Source organism: Macrobrachium rosenbergii, chromosome 3 (assembly GCF_040412425.1).
Source record: "Macrobrachium rosenbergii isolate ZJJX-2024 chromosome 3, ASM4041242v1, whole genome shotgun sequence".
Lineage (NCBI taxonomy): Eukaryota > Metazoa > Arthropoda > Malacostraca > Decapoda > Palaemonidae > Macrobrachium > Macrobrachium rosenbergii.
Genome location: NC_089743.1, coordinates 34,816,198 through 34,834,218, shown reverse-complemented (window position 1 = coordinate 34,834,218; position 18,021 = coordinate 34,816,198). Strand labels below are relative to the sequence as shown.

Genomic DNA, 18,021 nt, shown 5'->3' with positions numbered 1-18,021 from the left:
CGATTTTAGGAAGCTAAATGAAGCTACGGAACCAGAGTCCTATCCTATTCCCCGGATCGAGGCTTGCTGGGATAGTCTAGGCAGTGCCCCCTATCTGAGTAAGATAGATCTGGAGAAGGGGTATTGGCAAGTCCCCTGTCGGAGGAGTCGCGCCCTCGGACAGCCTTCATCACACCCAGTGGACAGTACCAGTGCCAGGTCATGCCTTTTGGCCTAAAGAACGTCCCCAGCTGCTTCCAGAGGCTCATAAGATCCTAGCGAGTATCCCAAACTGCGTCGTATACCTTGACATTGTCACTTACGCCCATACTTGGGAAGAATATATAGCTACCCTGGATGAGATTTTGACAGCTCTGGGTAAAGCTAAGTTAGTGATAAATCTCAAGAAGTGCCAGTTTGGGGTTGGGGAGATCACCTACCTGGGTCACCAAGTGGGAAACGGTCGTCTGGCACCCAAGGAGGCCAATATCCAGGCCATCCAGGATATGGCCTACCCCCGCATGAAGAAGGATGCCCAATGATTCATCGGCAAGGTGCAGTACTTTCGGCGGTTCATCCCGAACTTTGCTGACGCTGCTGCACCCATCACCAACCTCTTCCGTGGGAAAGTGCCCTTCAGGTGCACGGCTGAGTGCAGGAGGGCATACGATCACCTCAAGGCCGTCTTGGTCACTCAGCCGATCCTCCACACCCCGAACTACGAAAGGCCTTTTTGTCTTGTCGTTGACGCTAGCGATGCTGGAATTGGAGCAGTAATATTCCAAGAGAAAGACGGCTTCAGGCACCCAGTCGCTTACTATGCAAGAAAATTGAAGCCAGCAGAAACCTGTTACAGTTCCATAGAGAAAGAACTGCTGGGAATGGTCTTGGCTATGAAACATTTGAATCGTATCATGCCGATCACAAGTTCCTGCTGACATTATACACCAACCATAACCCCGTGGTACCTCACAACCTTCCGTAATCAGAACAAACGACTAATGCGGTGGTGCCTAGATCTTCAAGATTATAACTGGAGAGTTGAGCACAACAAAGGCACCGACAACAAAATTGCGGATATTCTATCCAGACATTATAGCGAATGAGGCCTCAGGGGTTGTACTTGCACCCGGTCCTTTGCCCCAGGGCTGGGAACAGTCAGTGCCACTTGTGTGATTCAAGGGGGCGTGGCCCGCTAATCAGAAAGCACGAACGCTTTGCCTTGCTTTCTGTAATGTTGGAATGTCATCCCCCCCCCCCCCATCCTCTCTTTCTTTTCTGTTTGTTGGTTCAAATGAAGTAAAGTGAGAATTCCCTCCTGTGTGCCACTCTGTTTAGTTTCTTTCAATTTTTTTTATTCCTTTTCCTTTTTTTCTGCTGGGAAATCTATTCTTGTCCAGTCCCCTTTCATTTGTTTGTTTTCCGATTCATACATTGAACGAGTATCTAATATTTAGAGCCTTCGCCCAAGTTGTGGGCCGTGGAAGTATAAAATTTAGAGTTGTTTTAACTTAGCGAATTAAAACCTGTGAATAATCTTTTGCCTTGCTCGCTCCCAGCTCTCAAGCTCTTGTGGTGAGCTATCAACTGTCAAGTTGGTAATACTTTGAACTAGTAACTCAGCATTATGCTTATCAATAAGTACTACCCCTTGAGCTAAGAGTCCGTAACGCATACCATGATTACAAGGAATCGGAAAAGGGATGTTAGTTGAAACCAACACTGTATTATCATTTATATTGCCTCTTCAAGGCATAACTAATAGCATGCATTTATTTCCTGCATAACAGTGAGCAGTCAGTTGTTTTACATTTTTCATTGTACATCCTGTCTTTTATTTTCTGTTGACTTTTTTTTTTTGCATTTGAACTTCCCTTTGTTTATTGTGGTACCTATACAGTATCATGTTGAGTGCTTTTATTACCCTCAGTAAATTAAAGTTAGTAAAGCATTTGTGGAATGATCATTTATAAAATATTTCAGCATTAACCAGCTTTCTCAAGTAATAAAGCCTTTTTATTGTATGGTCTAAATTGCACTCTGTGTCTAAAGTAACAGTTGAGTATGTCATTCATCAGTATTACAGCAGAGTTTTGCAAGTAAAGTTAGCTAGCAGTTGTAACAAAGCGCAGGACTTAGAGTAATGTCGAGCAATTTTCTTCGCTTGTTTTTTCTTTTTTCGACATTCGCACCTGACTGAAGGTGCGTATGTCATCTTGCAGGGGGGGCTGTAAAGGAATAGCAAAATCAGCTAATAAAACAGTCTTCCCCGTTCTCTGAGTTTGTAAAATCAGTCGAAGTGATAGACAGGCTCCTGTCTATTTTGACCTGTCTCAGGGTAGTTTATGGGGAGTGAGAGAGTGAAGGGTTGAGAACTGGACATTCCAGAGGGTATTAAATGTATGCTCAGAAGATAATCTTCGCCTAGGGCAGTAACTCGACTGGTTTCTGGAGGTGAAAAACAGTTCTCTCTATTGAAGGTGCTCTTTCTGACATTCGTTACCAGATAAAATAGAGTTACAAGCCATTGTTATTAACCCTTAAACGCCGAGCCTTTATTTACAAAAGTGTCTGCTGTATGCTGGCGTCGTTCGGGAGTTAGCGCCGAAGCGGAAAAAATTTTTTTTTCAAAAAATCACAGCACGTTTAGTTTTTAAGATTGAGTTCATTTTTGGCTCCTTTTTTTGTCATTGCCTGAAGTTTAGTATGCAACCATCAGAAATGAAAAAAAATATCATTATCATAAGAGTTCATTTTTGGCTCCTTTTTTTTTGTCATTGCCTGAAGTTTAGTATGCAACCATCAGAAATGAAAAAAATATCATTATCATATATAAATATTGAAATATATGACAGCACGAAAAAAAATTTCATATATAGTTGTATACAAATCGCGCTGTGAGCAAAACTGTTAAAGCTAATGAGTTATTTTTTTTTCATTGTATTGTACACTAAATTGCGATGATTTTGGTATATAACAAATTGTAAAACGATCAAATCAACACAGAGAAAATATTATCACAAAATGATGATCAATTCGTAACGCACGGATGTAAAAAAAAAGTTTTCAAAAATTCACCATAAATCAAAATATTGTGCTAGAGACATATATGATTGAATATTACTCGAATGCAAGAGTTTTAGCTTACAATTGCGTTCTTCGACCATTTCGGTCGGGTCAAAGTTGACTGAAGGTTGAAATTTTGGCAGTTATCGTGATTTATATGAAAATATTTCAAAACTGATAAAACCTACAACCATGGGTTGTTTTATGTTGTATATTACATGAAATTGCGCACATTTTCATATATAAAACTTTATGTAACGGCTAATATAAAACGGTGCAAAAATTACGACAAAATGACGAAAGAATTTCTGAAATTTTCGGCCGTTACCGCGCGGACGTAAGGAAAAAGTTTTTTTCAAAAATTCACCATAAATCAAAATATTATGCTAGAGACTAACAATTTATTGCAAAATTAAGGTAAATGATTGAATACATGTATTACTAGAGTGTAAGAGTTTTAGCTTACAATTGCGTTTTTCGACCATTTCGGTCGAGTCAAAGTTGACTTACGATACATCCAGTCAGCGTTTAAGGGTTAAAAGAATCCCTGTATCTCCTTAGGTCAGAATTATAGTACCTTCTGATCTCCCTCCATATCCATCATATTACTAATGGAGTACAGGCAGTCCCCAGTTTATGACGGGGGTTCCGTTCTTACGCCGCGTCATAAGCCAAAAATTGTCGTAAACCGAAAAATCGTTGAAAAGCGTCAAAAATCCTAAGAAAGCCTTATTTTTAATGCTGTGGGTGTATTGAAAATGATTTAAACTGCATTTTTATTGAGTTTTTCATTAAAAAAAAACCTTCAAATTTTTATTGCCGTTTTGGAGCCATATTTCTTCTGTCGGGTTGGCGTACGATGCGTTGTAACCCTGGAACATGCGTCATAAACCAGGAAATAATTTCTGATGAATATATCTGAAAAGCTTCGTAACCTCGGAACGCCATAAGCCGGACCCGTCATAAACCGGGGAATGCCTGTATATATCTTAATAATTCACCTTTAGTACTGTTGTTGCATCCTATAACCCATTCCCCTCATTACACATTTGTTAGGCCATTTCCCTCATTACACATTTGTTAGTGCATTTATATTTTTCGACACTTCTTCCAGAATTAATCCTTCCTTTTCCCCGTAGGGGGGGGATAGTGCCGTCAGTGAACCTTGTACGGGGCACTGTAGACATTACATAAGGTTCTTTGCAGCGTGCCTTTGTGCCCTAGCTGCAATCTTTTTTGTTCTTTTTATTGTACCTCCTTTCATGTTCTTTCTTCCATCTTACTTTCCACCCTCTCCTAGCAATTGATTCATAGTGCAACTGTGAGGTTTTCCACTTGTTACACCTCTTTTAACTTTTACTGTCAATTTCAGTTTCAGCACTGAATGACCTCATTGGTCCCAGTGCTTGTCCTTTGGCCTAAGCTCTTTCTTCAGTTCAGTTCAGTTCACCCTTAGTACTGTTGTTGCATCCTAATACCCACTCCCCTCAAGACACATCTGTTAATGAAGTGCATTTATACTTTTTGATAACACTTCTTCCAGTATTAATCCTTCCTTTTAACTGTACTGTACTGTACACTTAACAAACCTGACTCTTCTACTAAAGACAGCAAGTGTAGGTAGATACTTTTTGCTTCTTAGGTATAAAACTTAATCTTTGCCTCTCAGATACAAAACAGAGCTGAGTTTAGTAAAGGGTCAGGCCAGCTTTAACTAAATACAGTATCAGGTATGAGAGTACGGTTTTCCCGAGTTTTCTACAGATGACAGTCCTGTAGGGGGAAGTGCCATCAATGCAACTCATGCAGTGCACTGCAGGCGTTACTTAAGGTTCTTTGTAGCGTCTTTTTCGTGGCCTCTAGCTGCAACCCCTTCCTTTCATTCCTTTTACCGTAGCTCCGTTCATATTCTCTTCCATCTTGCTTTCTACCCTCTCCTAAAATTGTTTCCTAGTGCAACTGAGAGGTTTTCCTCATGTTACTCTTTTAAAATCCTTTTACCTTGTTTCCTGTTCAGCACTGAATGCCCTCATATGCCCCAGTGCTTGGCCTTCGGGATAAATTTTATTGTCCATTCCATTCCAGAAATGGAATGGTTAAGGTTAAATTCAACTAACTCTCATCTAATAATGAATCTCTTCTTTCTTGGTCTCTGGGCGTTTTGACTGATAGATCACGTCTAATCCATGACACAGCACCTTCAAGAGTGGATTTTTCTACGGCAGTACCATAATGTGGGCAGTCACTCCTGAACGGTAAGGAAAAGCGTATCACCTTTTTTTTTTTTTTTTTTTTTTTTACCTAATCAGTGCTTAAGAAGCATATAGCTCATGTACAGTGTATCAGAAAATAGCAAAAATACAAATGAACGTACTTGATTTTTGTTCACTGATCTAGTTTTTAGTTGAAAGGATGATAATTTTTTCTTGATAAAGCTTAGAGAATGCACAAGACAATGCACACTAATCTGTTGCATGAAACCTCCATCTGTTAATGAGGCAGAAATGATTTCTTTAAATTTCAATTTTCTCAAAAGATTTCCTAGATTAGAAATGTACAGTAGGGTCGAATATCTGATTAATCCTAAGTGTTATTGTTCTTGTGATTTATGGGTCCAGTGACTAACTGGGAAAGAATGAATGCAACTAACTGTGGGTTTAGGGAATTGAAAGATCTACGTTACTGTTGTGTACAGTTCACAAGAATCTAATTTGTTCCAAGATTCATGTTACAAGTTTTTGAGTAAGACTACAATACAGTAATTTTATTAAGAACTATAGCTGATTAATTTTATTAAGAAGTATAGCTGATTAAACCTTTTGAGAAGTGTAACATCATTCGATGTTTTTTACAATGTATTTAAAATGTCATTTTCACAGAATGCTGTATTGCAAAAGGGGATAGATTTGACTGAATTTGTAGAATTAAGCTGAGCCTCCAGTACTGTAAGGCAACTTATCACCTTCACTTGCTGGTGAGGTCAAGCTGGTGGTTAGTTTGCTTAAGAATGACACAGCTTCATTTTCTCGCAATTGTTGCATAGGATGGCCAATATTCCCAAAACTATATGGACCACACACATAAGCAAAATGCTTTGGAATCCCAGACTACCAGCTGCGTTTGGACTTTCTGCATCCAGCGTAATGCAAGCCAGGGATGGGCAAGTATTGAGTGTCACCCCAGAGCAATCACCTAACAGAGCAGAGAACTCTTTGGTTATAAGACCCTACTACCTGTGGCATTATCCTAAGGGTCCATCAGCTTTCTGCACCCAAGGACAATAATGGCTACTAACAGATCTCACAACCTGGTGGGTCGAACATTTCTACAGGGTAACATTCCTTGATTGAAGTATTCTCACACAATGTAAGACATTGGGAGCATAAGGCAATTAGTGGAGCTGGCAAGTCATTTGTCAGAAGATAAGCTAATAGTTAGGGAAATAACCAATAGGCCAGGATTTTGGGTACTCCAGCCATTTACCCACACAATGTCCATTACTGGAAGTGTGCAAAGTTTGTGTCCATAGATCAATGCGTGCCACGCTGCAGGTGCCAAGTCTACAAGATGACACATAATGAAGTTGTACTAATGCAAGAAAACTGGAAAAAAACCCACAGTTTAAAAAATTGACAGAAATTGCAACTGAGACTGTATATTATGTTGCTAACCCATTATCACAGGAAAAAATTACAAAGTTTAAGACGACAATTGCATGAACATTTCTTTACATTGGAATACTAAAAAAAAGATTGTAAACGGTTGGGCTTATATGGTACTGAGAGCAGAAACTTTTTTCAGTAACAATGTGAAAAATTGTTGAAATGTGACCAGCTGCCTGTAATTTTAATCATGTGCCGTGACCAGCTGCCTGTAATTTTAATCATGTGCCAAGTACAGGAATAAACAGGTGGTGTAGCAGTAGGCAGTATCCTAAAGCAAATAAAAAATATGAAGCAAGATGATTAAACAAATACTTTTGAAACCACCACTAATTAACTGCTTTCAAGTATGTCTATTTGAATAAGTACAGAGAAATACGAGTTAGTGTAACTAGGTTGCAATAAAGATACAGTACTAGAAGAATAGGTGTTTTTAGGTGCAAAACACCAGTCTGTACAGTAAGTTTGTGTTAGCACTAAGGAGATGGCAGGTATGGAGATATATGTCACAGTTATTTTTCAAGAAAAGTATATGCTACAACCAACCAGAGACCCTGCTTAATAAACCAGGTGAGGGCTACGAGGGCCTTCCAAACAAACACCAGGGGAGAGCAACCTGACAAATGGCTTATATTATCAAAACCTGGATTATCATGGGTAAGTGTTGAAGTATTTAGTAGTATGGAATTCTGTTTTAGCATTTCAAGAGACCATTCAGATAGGATCTAACACTTTGCATTTTACGAATATGAATACAAAAGTTGAGAATAGGGAACTGTAGTAAACTAAGAGAAGTAGTGTTAAAAAAAATAGAGACTTTACAGGTGGTATTTTATGTTCATGAAATGTCTGGAAGAGCACAAATAGAAGTACATTTTGAAAAGATTCGATTCTGGTTATGGACTGTCCACAGTATGAATTAACAGTACAGTTGAAGTGAATAGTAGATTCTTTTATGACATTGGTAGATATTTACACTCTTGACTTCAGAGGACTCTGGCATAAACATCCATTAGCAGTCCAAGTATCTAAATGGTGTAGCTAGCCTTAGCGAGTAAGACTATTTAGCTCTGTGTAGTAGACTGCGGACTTTACAGTGAGTTATAGCTCGTTAGAGAAGAATGACCTCGAGCACATAAGTCACCTGCAGCTATTTTGTATGCACAGCTTCAAGATGCCTAAAATATAAGTGATTTCTGTAAAAAAATAATTGACATTATTTAAATGGTGCACTGCCATTGGAAAGTTCATTTTCAATCAACTCGGCTTCATAATCTGGGAAGATTTTGCTCAAGAACACTAGAGGGTAATGGCTTGACCTGACATCTATCAGGATCTGATTAACTGATTTTTAGTTATATGTAAAAGAAAACTATTGCGAAGGATATGTAAAAGAAAACTATTGCGAAGGCTATTTGTCTGTCCATCCATGCTTTTTCTGTCCGCCCTCAGATTTTAAAAACTATTGAGGTTAGAGGGCTGGAAATTGGTATGTTGATCATCCACCCTCCAATCATCAAATATACCAAATATTAGGTACCAACAACACAGACCACCACCGAGCCGTGAGTGAAATTTTCATGGGCCGTGGCCGAGAGTTTCATGGGGCGTGGCTGAAAGTTTCATACTGCATTATACACTATACAGAAAACTCGATTTCCCAAAGAAACTTTGGCGCATTTTTTACTTGTCTTTTTATCTTTCAGGCTAAGCAGCTGGTAGAATGACAGTCGGCTCAAGAACTTGAAGTGTAAGGACCCCTGTGCTTCTGACCAAGGCCTGTTTGTCATCTAATCCAAAGCTTGTAAAGGTAAGTCCTTGATAAAAATAGAATTGTTCCATTGATTTTTGATAAATGCGAGACCTCTTGAAGACAGCCTTTAATCGACTCTGTAAAGTAGAGTTTAAGGCATTATTTAATACCTTTATTTTTACGAACACCAGTTAAAAACTGCAAACTGATTGTGCTGAACAACAGGCCAGACTGGACATAGTCAATTAGGAGCTTTTATAAGTATTTGGAACCTGATGATGTGCTCTAATCTGTAATAAAAAGTAAGAATAAAGCATTTTAATGAAAATGTCTTCAAAGTAAGCAAGTATCACAAAATAAATATATCTGAAATGAAGATGCTAACTTGTATAAATCGTGCAATGTTAAGTATTTGGAACCTGATGATGTGCTCTAATCTGTAATAAAAAGTAAGAATAAAGCATTTTAATGAAAATTTCTTCAAAATAAGCAAGTATCACAAAATAAATATATCTGAAATGAAGATGCTAACTTGTATAAATTGTGTAATGTTAATGGGAAAAGGGCGAATATGAAGAACACTTTGCACTGGGGAGAAATAACTTGTAAAGCCATGAGATCTCAACTTGATAAGGTGCCATTAACTTCCTCCTCCTCTCTTCAGGAAAGTACCTGCTGCAACCTGCAGGCAAAAATGGGACAAGTTTGAATAGACTTCAGCCTCACCTCGGTGTTCAACTAGGCATTTAAGGGAACATGCACATCAAGAACCTGCTATTTTATTCATCAAATTTGTATAAAGGGTCAGCATGCAGCAATTCACTAATGTCAGTTGTTACTGTGGACAGCAAGGAAGTGTAGTAGAAAAATGGTCTCGTTAACATGGTAAAGTGGTTCCATTAACATAAATGTTGGAAAAGGTCGCACTTGAATATCGAGAGAGAACAATCTTCTCCCCTTTGAACTAAAAGTAAGATAGGACTAAGTTGAAAGTAAGATAGGGTTAAGTTTGTAGTATTATGTACGTGTTTTATCAAGGTCAGAACAGTGCTTGTTAACCAAAAACTGAGCCAACTTCAGCTGTGATTCTTGTAATTTCTAAATAGGAACTATGGGAGTCTTTATGTTACGAGATTCACTGTAATTTCAGGATAGAGTCGACGGCTGCCCATTTGCGGTTCCGGATTCGGGGACTCTCCTGTTTGTGGATTTCTCTATGGAACATATCAACATTCGCGGAAAATTTGCCTCCTTGACATCCACAGGATGGGAAGACTGGATCACCATCGACAGGCTGAAGCTGGCATCCCTGTTGGACAGCGACGTAAGCAAGGAAGAAGGCAGGCGCCCCAGAGTTCCCCCTCAGTACCTCTGTAAAGATGGGGTTGAGTGACATACTGGCTGGGTGTTGACTGGTTCATTGGTGGTTCCTTACTGAATGAATGTACAGAATCTTCAAAGATGTTATTGGCCCGTGCGGGCGGTAACGTAGCATCTACACACAAACAGAGCAAAACAGAGGTAATGTTTCGAACATCTGTGTTTGTCAGCAGACAAACAGATGCCGATTGTGAGAGACATGATAAACATACAGTGATAAAACATATATCAATGGAAAGGCCAGGCAATTCTACATATGGCCAATTGCATAAGATTCGGGACAGATTAATGAATACAATGCAGTAGCATAATATATGTGAAATGGCGAGACGTTTGGCGTCTTCACAAACAGAAACATACATACAATTTGATACAGAAGATTCGGTGGAACATTATGAGTACATGATTAGAATGCTTGCATGGCAATGCAAGTAATGGTGATTGCACATATATCGAGACAACAATGGTTAGGGAGAAACAGATGGAAATATTGTATGGTAGAAGTTGCGTTCCTTCAGAGAAAGAAAACGAGATGCTCTTGTTTCTGTCTTGTCCCCACCGATGGATGACGAACACACACGTGTGCTCGAAAGAGACCGCCATCGGCGCAACGGGTCTCTTACAATACTCGCCCCCCAAAAGCAAGGCATCGATGCGGAAATCGCCTTGCTGATGATTGGAATGGGCTAGGGGTGGGTAGGAGGCTGAAGGGCGGCGCCAGCCGGGAAGAACTCGAGGAGGATGGTAGCAGGTTGAAGGGTGATGTCGGATGATCCTTCAGTAGCCAGCTCAAGGAGGACAGCAGTAGCCTGAAGGATGACAGCGGCTGATCCTTTGGTAGCCAGCTTGAGAGGGGCGGCAGCAGGCTGAAGGGTGACGGCGGCTGATCCTTCGGTAGCCGGCTCGAGGGCTGAAGGATGACGGCGGCTGATCCTTCGGTAGCCAGCTCAAGAGGGGCGGCAGCAGGCTGAAGGAGGACGTCGGCTGGTCCTTCTTTGATCAGCTCGTCTGTTACGAGTTCGGGGATGGCTTCAGGCTTCCTGGAGGAGGCGTCCAGGGCTCCGGTGGTGGGGTGAGTCATCTTGGAGGGTCAGACATCTACTTAGAGCTCGGGAACGGTGGGAAGCGGCATGGCAGCGAAGGGTCTGTTGGTGTGTGGGTCGTCATCTTGGGTTGTCCGGATCCTTCGCGTCACTCCAGGGTCACCAGTGTAAGGACGGGATTGAGTGACATACTGGCTGGGTGTTGACTGGTTTATTGGTGGTTCCTTACTGAATGAATGTACAGAATCTTCAAAGATGTTATTGGCCTGTGCGGGCGGTAACGTAGCATCTACACACAGACAGAGCAAAACAGAGGTAATGTTTCGAACATCTGTTTTTGTCGGGAGGCAAACAGATGGCAATTGTGAGAGACATAATAAACGTACAGTGATAAAACATATATCAATGGAAAGGCCAGGAAATTCTATGTATGGCCAACTGCATGAGATTCGAGACAGATTAATGAATACAATGCAGTAGCAAAATATATGTGAAATGGCGAGACGTTTGGCGTCTTCACAAACAGAAACATACATACAGTTTGATACAGAAGATTCGGTGGAACATTATGAGTACACATGATTAGAATGCTTGCATGGCAATGCAAGTAGTGGTGATTGTACATATATCGAGACAACAATGGTTAGGGAGAAACAGATGGAAATATTGTATGGTAGAAGTTGCGTTCCTTCAGAGAAAGAAAACGAGATGCTCTTGTTTCTGTCTTGTCCCCTCCGATGGATGATGAACACGCACGTGTGCTCGAAAGAGACCGCCGTCGGCGCGACGGGTCTCTTACACCTCCCTGCAAACACACCCACTCCCCCACCAAAGCGGGGTTCGGGGCGGCCCTGGAAATGCATCGAGCCAACCCCAGATGTCGGTTCCACCCCACACCCACAGTTCTACAGGAGCAGAGGCCCGCTCTGACTGCCTCAGCATCTGCATGAATAATGTTATTTTCATCCAATAATTGCTCCTCTAATCACTGTTGTGTTGGGGGGGAGTATTTGTAAGGGCATCAAAAAGCCTTTCCTTTCTTGTGTTTCTCTTCATACGTACATTAATCATGTCATATATGTTACCTGTTGATATTTCAGATTCTTTATGTATCTCATTGTATGCAACATTGTACAGCCTGTCCGCTGATATATATACTTGCCTTTTACATGTTCTGTAACACATTATATATGTCTTTTTATGCCTGTTAACAAACAGCCTTCGTATGGACGCAGTGGGGGGCCTCAGGTCGCCTGCTACCTTTCCATCCACTTTCTGTATTATAAACACTTGTTGAGAATAATAAACTGACATTTCTTGAACCTCACAAGTGATGCCGCGGATTTGTGTCACCAAAGTAGCCCAATTTTAGGTAAGTAGCGGCACCATTTCATAGCCCGCGGCAAGCAGTTCAAAGGTAGCCCAATTGGGCGGGTAAACTGCAGGTTTGGCAACACTGGTTGTTGATGCTCCTCTTCTTCCTCAAATGGAGTGACTTTGTATCAGAATACAGCCGATAGTTTATTGTCAGGAGCATGTGTACGTTGTTTTCTCACCCTAATATTTTGCATAATCCAGATGAATCTCAGTTCTTTGTTAAAGCTGTTTGTAACATGAGTTGTTTTAGATTTTATGGTAATCTAAATTACCGTAAGCTGTCTTGTACAAATTTTAGGAATTCTGGAAGAAAATAGGGGCTTTTAAGTTGAAATATTGCTAATTAAGTGTTCTGAGGGCAGTTTTTGTGGATTAATAAATAAAAGTTTTAAGAAATTCTTGTAAATATTCTTTGCAAAACACTAGTGGGAAATTGTTAATTAAAAAGTTTGAGAACTGGTGGCAGATGCCGTCTCTCACTCTCTCCTTTTTTCACATAAGTATCCAAAAGACCTAATGGCAAAAGTTATGTCGGATACACTTAGAAGTAAAGGCCTTTGAATTCACTGTACCTATATGTGAGCCATACAAAATGCTCTCCACAATGAGAGAGTTTGAATCGGCCCTGTCAAGCATTAAAGAACAGCTCCGAGGCCAGGTGACATTACTTAATGCAGTTATCAAATATGTTCCAGCAGTTACAGAAATATTCATTCATAATATCATTAACTGAATACAAGGAACATGACTTTCCAGTGGTTGGGGAACTAGAATGGATATTACCTTTTGCTAAACCAAGAAAAAACAGAGCATGAAGGCAGGTAGCTACCGACTCTCAGCTTCAACTTAATGTCTTTGCTTGAAAATTATGGGGGGGTGGGGGGAATGGTAACTTTGCTTAATGTGTTAAGTGAACTGTAACCAGTCACATTTCACCAAATCAGTATGATTTCAGGATCATATGTTTTAACACAAACACCCTACTGCATATGGAATCATTCTTGTGTGTGACTTCCATGTTAAAGCAACGCCATATCAGCATGTTTATATCTGGAAAAAGCATGTAGCACCATCTATGCCCAACATGCAACTGTAAAGGCACCTACAGAGCTGTCTGCGAAGTCTCCACTGAACGCGTCATTCGCAAAGTCTCCGCTGAGCAAGTTTTCTATGGCATCCCATTTTCTTCGCCTGTACAATTGGTCACGCCTAACATGCCAGGTCACATGAATTCAATCATTTAAACTATGTATATATTTGTTCACCTGTTGTCAATTGTGTATCTTGTGTTTCTTCATTCATAGGCATCAAGATTATATCCATATTTGAATTCTGTCTGTTTTTATGTTGCAAAGTGTACTTGCTCGCTGTATATTATTGTTAATTATTATCGACCTCAGGTCACTCACGATCTCATTGTCTCTCGCGGCATGGCGCCAGTCTGCCGCTATATAAACTGCCTGGATCTTGAATAAAGTAGCAGTTCTCTTTTACCTGCTCATTTTTTTGCACCTCTTACAGTGGTGACCCCCGGAGTAGTCCTGGAGCCATTAGCGGACCCATACGGCGACTCAGTCTTGGCCCCAGGAACTTACTCACGCCCTTAGTGGACTAACGACGGTGCTGTAACCAGCGTTTGGGTGTGCTGACTCTCGTCGGCAAAATCACCAGCGTCATTAACAGACGCACACGGCGCACTTCCGAGTGCATTTTGACGTGAGTACCCCACTCCAGTTAAGAGGGCAAACAGCGAGCATGGACGCGGACATCTACTCCCTCGTGCAATTAACCGCGAACCTCGTGGATTCGGATGTCTACCTTCCTCCCATCTCACCCGCGCCCGCCCCTGCACCGAGGCTCTCACGCTTCTCCACACCCATGCCCGCGCCCCACACACTCCCCGGCCCAGCAGCACAATCACGAGCCGCCCTGTCCTTAAAGCTACCACCGTTCATGCAGGGGAACCCAACGACGTGGCTGTATAGGGTCGAGAGCCATTTCAGGATAGCGGACCTTACTGATGAAGTGCTGCAGGCTGACACAGTCCTTAACGCCCTGCCGGAGGAAATCTATAGGAAACTCGTCCAGCGGGTGTCCGCCGCACGCCCCCTCACATACCACCTCCTGAAGAAGGCCCTCCTCGAGACGTGCTCCCTACCAATCGCTGAGCAGGCCGCCCGCGCCATCGACCTTGCCGTCAACCCGCGGCAGGATTTAAGGGCGATGGAGTCGTGGGGCATGATCGAAGACCTACTCTCACTCCCAGACTTCGACGGCAGCAGGAAGTAAGCCTGTTGCAGGAGATCTTCCTTTGCCAGCTCCTCCCGGAGGTCCGCACCCAGATTCCTCAACCCTACACCATGCCCCTTGACGTTCTCATCCAAACGGCGCAACACCTGACGGACTGCGTGAAGGCAACGAAGCGGTTAACAGCGCCCACACTACCAGTGAACTCCATCCAGCAGGAAGAAGGCGTGGAGCAGGAAGTCAATGTCGTCACCAGGAGGCGCCCACCGCCCCACAAGTGGAGTTCCCCGGGCATGTACCACTACCACAAGCGGTTTGGCAAAGATGCCCGGAACTGCCTGCCGCCCTGTTCATTCGCCCGTTCAAAAAACGGGGAAGGCGGCAGCAGCAGGACAGACCGCTATGGCAGCCAAAAAACCCAGGGGCCCAGAATCATTAGGCTTCTACCTCCATGACACCGTCTCCGGCAGGATGATGCTGGTCGACAGAGGGGCCGTTAGATCGATCTTCCTGGCATCCAAGGAGGACCTCAAGTGTGAACCGGATCCGGCTACCTACCTGACGGCCACCAACGGATCCCCCATCCTCTCCTACGGCACCAGGCCCCTGTCGATCTCCATCCTTGGCCAGAGTTATTCCTGGGACTTTGTCGTCGCGGACGTAGGGACCCTGCTCCCGGGTGCTGACTTCCTTGCCCACTTTGGGCAGCAGTCGACGTCGGGCGGAAGCGCCTCCTTGACACCGACTTCTGCAGGTCCCTCCTGTTGGCAACGGGACCCAAGGCACCCACCATCTGCTCCACTGCCCCCACCAGTATGCACAGCTGCTGATGGAGTTCCCGGGCGTGTTCAGGCCCAAGCTCCGCCAAGTCCCCAGGGCCCCAGCCAAACATGGCATATACCATCATATAAAAACGAAGGGTCCCCTACACACGCTTAGTTCCGGAGGCTTCCCCCACGGTGCCTTCAGGAGGCCAAAACTGCATTTGCTGAAATGGAGCAGATGGGAATCTGCAAGAAGGCCTCCAGTCCGTGGGCCTCCCCCCTCCACATGGTGCAAAAACCGGACGGCTCCTGGAGACCCTGTGGCGACTACAGGCGTCTTAACATAGCAACGGAGCCCGACCACTACCCCCCTGCCGCACATGCAGGATCTCACGGCCTCCTTTCACGGGGCCAAAATATTAACTAAATTAGATCTTTTAAAATCCTATTTTCAGGTATACCAAAGACCGCCCTTATCAAGCCTTCCGGGTCCTATGTGTTTGCCTTCTCCACCTTTGGCCTGAGGAATGCCAGGGCAACTTTCCAGCGGCTCATGGACAGCATCCTTGGGGACCTGAAGTTCTGTGTCTGCTACGTAGATGATATCCTCATATTTTCCAGGTCCCACAGTGAGCACCAGAAACACATCTGGGCAGTCCTGCAGCACCTGCAGGAGAACGGCCTCGTCGTGCGTTTTGACAAGCGCACCTTCGGCGTCCAGAAAGCTGACTTCCTGGGCCACGAGATATCCCCGGCAGGTGTCCGCCCGCTCACATCCAAGGTCGCAGCCGTCTTCAGGTTCCCCACCCCCACCTCTGTCAAGGCCATCCAGGAGTTCCTCGGGATGGTGAACTACTACAGGCGGTTCATCCCCGGGATCACGCACACCACGGCCCCCCTGAAGGAAGTTCTGAAAGGCCAAGCAAAGTCCTTGTTGTGGGGACCCAGCCAGCAGCAGGCCTTCTCCCTGACAAAGGCCGCCCTTGCTGAGGCAACCGCCTTGGCACACCAGGATCCCAGCGCCCCTCTCCAACTGACGACGGACGCCAGCAACGTCGCCTGTGGTGCTGTCCTGGAGCAGGTCATCAACGGCGTTCCCCAGCCCATCGCCTTCTTCAGCAAGAAGTTCAACCCCGCTACAGCACCTTCGACAGGGAACTCTGCACAGTGTACCGAGCAGTCCGGCACTTCAAGTTCCTCCTGGAGGGGACACCCTTCACCATCTTCATGGACCACCAGCTGTTGGTTCACGCCTTCACTAAGCAGGGGGATGCATGGTCTTCCAGGCAGCAGCGACACCTCTCAGCCATCGCCGAATTCACCTGCTCCGTTAGGTACCTCCCTGGCAGGAAAAATCCTGTGGCGAACACGGTGCAGCTCGGGGTCAATTACGAAGACCTCGCCAGGGAACAGGTCACGGATCCAGAAACCCCAGCCTACCGCACCGCCATCACGTCCCTGAAGTGGAGGGACATGCCCCTCACCCCTGGGGGCCCAAGTCTCCTCTGCGACATCAGTACTGGCCAGCCCCGCCCCTTAGTTCCAGCCTCCCGCCACCGCCAGGTATTCGACATCATTCACGGCCTCTCACATCCCTCTGGCAGGTCAACGGCCAAGCTGCTGTCAGGGAAGTTCATCTGGCACGGAGTGCAGAAAGACGCCAGGACCTGGGCGAAACAGTGCCTGCAGTGCCAAACCAGATTCGGCCACATTCACATCGACGTCGTCGGGCCCCTTCCCCCCATCAGGCGGGTCCAGATATCTCCTGATGGTGGTAGATCGCTCAACGCGGTGGCCTGAAGCCACCGCCAGCGCTTGTGCCGAGGCCCTGCTCTCCAGCTGGATCAGCCGCTTCGGCGTCCCGGACCACATCACAACCGACAGGGGCCCCGCTTTCCTGTCAGAGTTATGGTCTGCCCTGGCTCAGCTGCTGGGGACAAAGCATCACACCACCATGGCTTACAACCCAGCAGTCAATGGCTTGGTCAAGTGGTTTCACAGGTCCCTGAAGGCGTCTCTCATGGCCTGCTGCACTGCCGAGGACTGGAAATGTCAGCTGCCGTGGGTCCTCCTCGGCTTGAGGACCACCCCCAGGGCCAACGGCGCCCCGTCCGCAGCTGAGAAAACCTACGGTGAGTCCCTCGTGGTCCCAGACAAACTTGTGACAGAAGATCGCCACAACCCATCGCTGCAGAGGCTCCGCGACGTGGTTGGCAAGTTCGTCCCCTGCAAGCGAACATATACCGACAGGTCGGCCACTTTCACACCGCCGGGGCTGGCATCCACCACCCACATCTTCGTCAGGGATGACACCGTCTGCCCGCCACTAACCAAACCCTACAGGGGCCCCTTTCGCATGCTGGAGCGGAACAACAAGGCGTTCCTGCTTGCACTTTCCGGGAGGAACGATTGGGTATCGATAGACCGGGTCAAGCCCGCCCTCCTGGAGGAGGACACAGCGCAACCCCTGCCCGGTCATCCTTCGCCGCAACCAGGCCCCCGAAAGCAGCGGGCACGCGGACGCCTCCGAAAAAGGCCGCCCTCACCAGCAGACAGGCAGCCTCACGCAGCCGTGGCACCCCTTCAGCACCCCAGCAGATACGCAGACTGATCAGACGCGTCCCATGTCTTTGGGGGGGGGAGTATTTGTAAAGGCACCTACAGAGCCGTCTGTGAAGCCTCCACTGAATGGGTCATTCGCTAAGTGTCTGCTGAGCAAGTTGTCTATGGTGGTGTCCCATTTTCTTCGC

The 18,021-nt window shown here is 44.9% G+C and overlaps 1 protein-coding gene across 1 annotated transcript; it reads left to right on the top strand.

Moving 5' to 3' along the window:
* Window positions 1-17,225: 17,225 nt before the first annotated feature.
* On the top strand, window positions 17,226-17,882 carry LOC136850811 (uncharacterized). The gene has a single exon (XM_067124834.1). It carries the CDS (start codon window positions 17,226-17,228, stop codon window positions 17,880-17,882), a length of 657 nt encoding a protein of 218 aa, XP_066980935.1.
* The last annotated feature ends 139 nt before the right edge of the window (window positions 17,883-18,021 follow it).